The following is a 4791-nucleotide window of genomic DNA, read 5'->3' as shown; positions in this document are numbered from 1 at the left end:
ATATAACCACAGTTCGGCCTATATGGAATGGAAGTTGCTGGAAAGAATCATTGAAACACAAAATGGCTGTTGGGGAAAAGGGTCTACAGTTCATAGTGCAATGGGCTGTGCGCTCGTGAGGGATTCGGATGCTGAGTGAAATCAGCCCTGTCCTTACGTGTTGCTGAGAGTCTGACCATGTGTTTGCATTGTTGGCAGTGTGTGATGGTGGGCATGGGTCAGAAGGACAGCTACGTGGGAGACGAGGCCCAGAGCAAGAGGTGTATCCTCACTCTGAAGTACCCCATCGAGCACGGCATCATCACCAACTGGGACGACATGGAGAAGGTGAGAAACAGGGATGCAAGAAGGTTCTTAACCGGTGTCTGGGTAGTGTTGAGGTAAAAGCACTCACCCGCCATGCACTGCGGAGACGCAGGTTCAATTCCCGACAGCGGTACTTTCGGCCTGGTCAGACGTTCCTACAGACACAATTGGTCGTGGGTGGGAAGCCGGTGGGGTATGAGTCCTGGTCGCTGTGCTAACGCCTCCTCTAGGAGGTTGGGGTGCCAGTTCGGGGGGAGGGGAACTGGGGGGAATAGCGCAATCCTCCCATGGGCTACATCCTGCTGGTGAAACTCCTCGCTGTCGGGTGAAAAGAAGTGGCTGGCGACTGCACATGTGGAAGCATTATGTGCTAGTCTACGGCGCTCCCTGGATCAGCAGAGGGGGGCGGAGCAATGACCGGGACTGCAGGGGGAATTGGCCAAGGACAGATAAGGAAGAAAATGGGAGAAAAATATCTGAAAAAACTTGATAAAAAGACAAACATCCAAAACAAATCATAGGAGCTCAATCCACGTTTTCCTTTTATGCTCGCTTTATCACACTCAGTCGTTGACAGCGTCCTCTCCCTTGCCTCCATCTCACAGATCTGGCACCACACCTTCTACAATGAGCTGCGTGTGGCCCCAGAGGAGCACCCCACCCTGCTGACTGAGGCCCCCCTCAACCCCAAGGCCAACAGAGAGAAGATGACTCAGATCATGTTTGAGACCTTCAACGTTCCCGCCATGTATGTGGCCATCCAGGCCGTGCTGTCTCTGTACGCGTTCGGTCATACCACCGGTGAGTCTCTGTCCACTAAGAATTTAAACTCCTTGACCATAACACAGTACAACAGGGTAGAGTTCCGCCAGGAAATTGTGATTTTGCCATAGCAATAATGAATGCAAACCCAACCAATCTCCGCAATATTTGCGGGGATTTGCAATTGTTCAATATTCCCGCGATTTATCTGCAGCAAACGGCAATTTTTGCCAGTTCCTGCAATCATACAGGAAAAAACACACACATAAGACTTCACAAATTGCATTACAAGTTTGGGGAAAAGTTGCCATTATGTAGTAGTTCAGAAAAAAAAGTCACAATTTGTCCCCCTTCAACTTGCATTTTTTTACAGTTTTACAGACACAATTTTACAGCAAAATAATCACATAAAACTTAGCAAATTGCATTGCAGGAAAAACCGCAGCAAAATCACGCATTTCGATGGCAACAATCACCCAAAAATTCAGCGAAATCCTGGAGGGACTGGCTAGTGTGCGCAGTCAGGGCTACAAAAGGATGAGATTGGAATTGTGAAGTTCTTCTTCTGTGTTGTCGTCTATCATCCTGATCAAGCTGCTGTTTTTGTCCTGCCAGGTATCGTGCTGGACTCTGGTGACGGCGTGACCCACAACGTGCCCATCTATGAGGGTTACGCTCTGCCGCACGCCATCATGCGTCTGGACCTGGCCGGCCGCGACCTGACCGACTACCTGATGAAGATCCTGACTGAGCGTGGCTACTCCTTCGTCACCACCGGTAAGTAGGCCTTACCATGAGGAGAACCATGTTTATACTCAGGTCATCTAAACTAGATCATGGTGCAAGTTGGTGCAAGGAGACCACATTGCATTCATATGTGGGAGGGGGGTATATAGCAATTGGGGATATATGTGAAATGAATTGTATTAATTTTTGGGGTATGTTCGTGAGCCCAAAATGTAAATTCATTCAAAAAGAAAGACGCACGACACTCTTTAATGTCTGGTTCAGAAAAGGAATGGAGGCTGTTCACGTATTGTTTGTGTATCAGACTCAGTGGATTCACTCTGTGAACCTGCCTCCCCCCAGCTGAGCGTGAGATCGTGCGTGACATCAAGGAGAAGCTGTGCTACGTGGCTCTGGACTTTGAGAACGAGATGGCCACTGCCGCCTCCTCCTCCTCCCTAGAGAAGAGCTACGAGCTGCCCGACGGCCAGGTCATCACCATCGGCAACGAGCGCTTCCGCTGCCCAGAGACCCTGTTCCAGCCTTCCTTCATCGGTGGGTGTCCAGTCAATCCCCTCCCCTCTGTCACTCCGTCACTCTCTCCCACACTCCCCTCTGTCACTCCGTCACTCTCCTACATTCACCTATGTCACTCCGTCACTCTCTCCCGCACTCCCCTCTGTCACTCCGTCACTCTCTCCCACACTCCCCTCTGTCACTCCGTCACTCTCTCCCCCACTCCCCTCTGTCACTCCGTCACTCTCTCCTACATTCACCTATGTCACCCCGTCACTCTCTGCCACACTCCCCTCTGTCACTCCGTCACTCTCTCCCACACTCCCCTCTGTCACTCCGTCACTCTCTCCCGCACTCCCCTCTGTCACTCCGTCACTCTCTCCTACATTCACCTATGTCACCCCGTCACTCTCTCCTACATTCACCTATGTCACCCCGTCACTCTCTGCCACACTCCCCTCTGTCACCCCATCACTCTCTGCCACACTCTCCTCTGTCACCCCGTCACTCTCTCCCACACTCCCCTCTGTCCCTCCGTCACTCTCTCCTACACTTACCTCTGTCACCCCGTCACTCTCTCCCACACTCTCCTCTGTCACCCCGTCACTCTCTCCTACACTCACCTCTGTCACCCCGTCACTCTCTGCCCCACTCTCCTCTGTCACCCCGTCACTCTCTGCCACACTCCCCTCTGTCACCCCGTCACTCTCTCCCACACTCCCCTCTGTCACCCCGTCACAATCTGCCACACTCCCCTCTGTCACCCCGTCACTCTCTCCCACACTCCCCTCTGTCACCCCGTGACTCTCTTCCACACTCCCCTCTGTCACCCCATCATGACTCTTCACCCAACACTCGGCAGCTAGGGTTACTGCCTCTCAGAGCCTCTAAGTGATTATGTTCCATGTGTACAGTGAGTTGCTCTGTAGTGAGCTTACTCCACCTAGTGGCCAGTAGGTGACTTCCCCCTCCCTCATCAAGATTCAGGAAGGCAGAACAATTAATATTGACATTAAGTATACAACAACAACAACAAGGCTCAATGCCTAATAACAAGAATAATAACATTTAAAATGTATTAATACCAAATATGAACAAAAATGTATCTTTACAGTCTGGCAGACATCACTTAGATTGAAATGTAGATCAAAATAAAGTTGAAAAGTAATCAAAATGATTAAAAAAAAGAAAAATGAAATAACTAGCTATATACTATATATTAAAGAAAGAAAGAAACACTGCTGGCCTACGGCCTGAAGTCTTACGGACTCTCCTCTTCTCACCTGCACAGGTATGGAGTCTGCCGGTATCCATGAGACAGCTTACAACAGCATCATGAAGTGCGACATTGACATCCGCAAGGACCTGTACGCCAACAACGTGCTGTCCGGCGGTACCACCATGTACCCCGGTATTGCTGACCGCATGCAGAAGGAGATCACCGCCCTCGCCCCCAGCACCATGAAGATCAAGGTGACATTTATGCCCATTTGAATTGCTTTTGCTGGAATTATTCTGCAACAGTGCTTCCCAAACTGGGGTATGCGTACCCCTAGGTGTACGTGGAGGTACTGCAGGGGGTACTTGAGAGAAATGGGGGAAATGGAAAAACGTAAGAAGAAATTATGGAAATAAAAGAAACGTTAAAATGTATCTACTCACTGATTGCAACTCTTTTGCTGCATTTCTTATTTTGTAAGTTTATATTTTTCAAAAGGTTGGTTATTATTATTATTATTATTACAATTATCATTGCATCATATATGCTATAGTTTTCACTTGCAGTTTTCGAAGCAAAATGTTGTAGTCGGCCAAAGGGGCTACTTTGATTCAGAAATCAGGAATGGGCCTACATGTATACTGAAGCCAACAAAGTTTGAGAACCACTGTTCCACAACAAAAGCATGCACTCTGCATGGGTCCTCCCACTAACCCACACTCGTGCTCCCCCTCTCCCCTCGCTCCAGATCATCGCTCCCCCCGAGAGGAAATACTCCGTCTGGATCGGCGGCTCCATCCTGGCCTCTCTGTCCACCTTCCAGCAGATGTGGATCAGCAAGCAGGAGTACGACGAGGCTGGTCCCTCCATCGTCCACAGGAAGTGCTTCTAAATCTCCGACCAGCACCGAAAGCCCAGTCCGACCAGCACCGAAAGCCCACTCCGACCAGCACCGAAAGCCCACTCCGACCAGCACCGAAAGCCCAGTCCGACCAGCACCGAAAGCCCAGTCCGACCAGCACCGAAAGCCCAGTCCGACCGCACCGACTTTCCGCCTGCCCTGCATTTTTACCGTGCCCTTTGCTGTATATACATGTACTGTTGTGATAAAAAAGAGTTCCCTGTAACAGTATTTGCGGAGGTTTGTTGCCGTTAGTGAAGAGTTTGTCTTGGTGTGCAGTAGGTATAGTTTGCAAACATGACACCGCCCTTACAGAAAAAAACACATGCGCTGAAACATGTGGACACATGTTAAATTTCAC

The 4791-nt window shown here is 49.8% G+C and overlaps 1 protein-coding gene across 1 annotated transcript; it reads left to right on the top strand.

Annotated features, from left to right (window-relative positions):
• Positions 1-204: 204 nt before the first annotated feature.
• LOC310782087 (actin, alpha cardiac muscle-like) lies at positions 205-4421 on the top strand (the record flags this gene model as incomplete). The annotated part of the gene is made up of 6 exons (XM_083642759.1): positions 205-327; positions 912-1107; positions 1684-1845; positions 2158-2349; positions 3602-3783; positions 4278-4421. The coding sequence occupies 6 exons, from the start codon at positions 205-207 to the stop codon at positions 4419-4421; spliced, it is 999 nt and encodes a 332-aa protein (XP_083498885.1).
• Between the last annotated feature and the right edge of the window lie 370 nt (positions 4422-4791).

The sequence above is a fragment of the Poromitra crassiceps genome (genome assembly GCF_964638095.1).
Source record: "Poromitra crassiceps genome assembly, chromosome: 9".
NCBI classification, from domain to species: domain Eukaryota; kingdom Metazoa; phylum Chordata; class Actinopteri; order Beryciformes; family Melamphaidae; genus Poromitra; species Poromitra crassiceps.
This window is presented reverse-complemented; position numbering and strand designations above follow the sequence as displayed.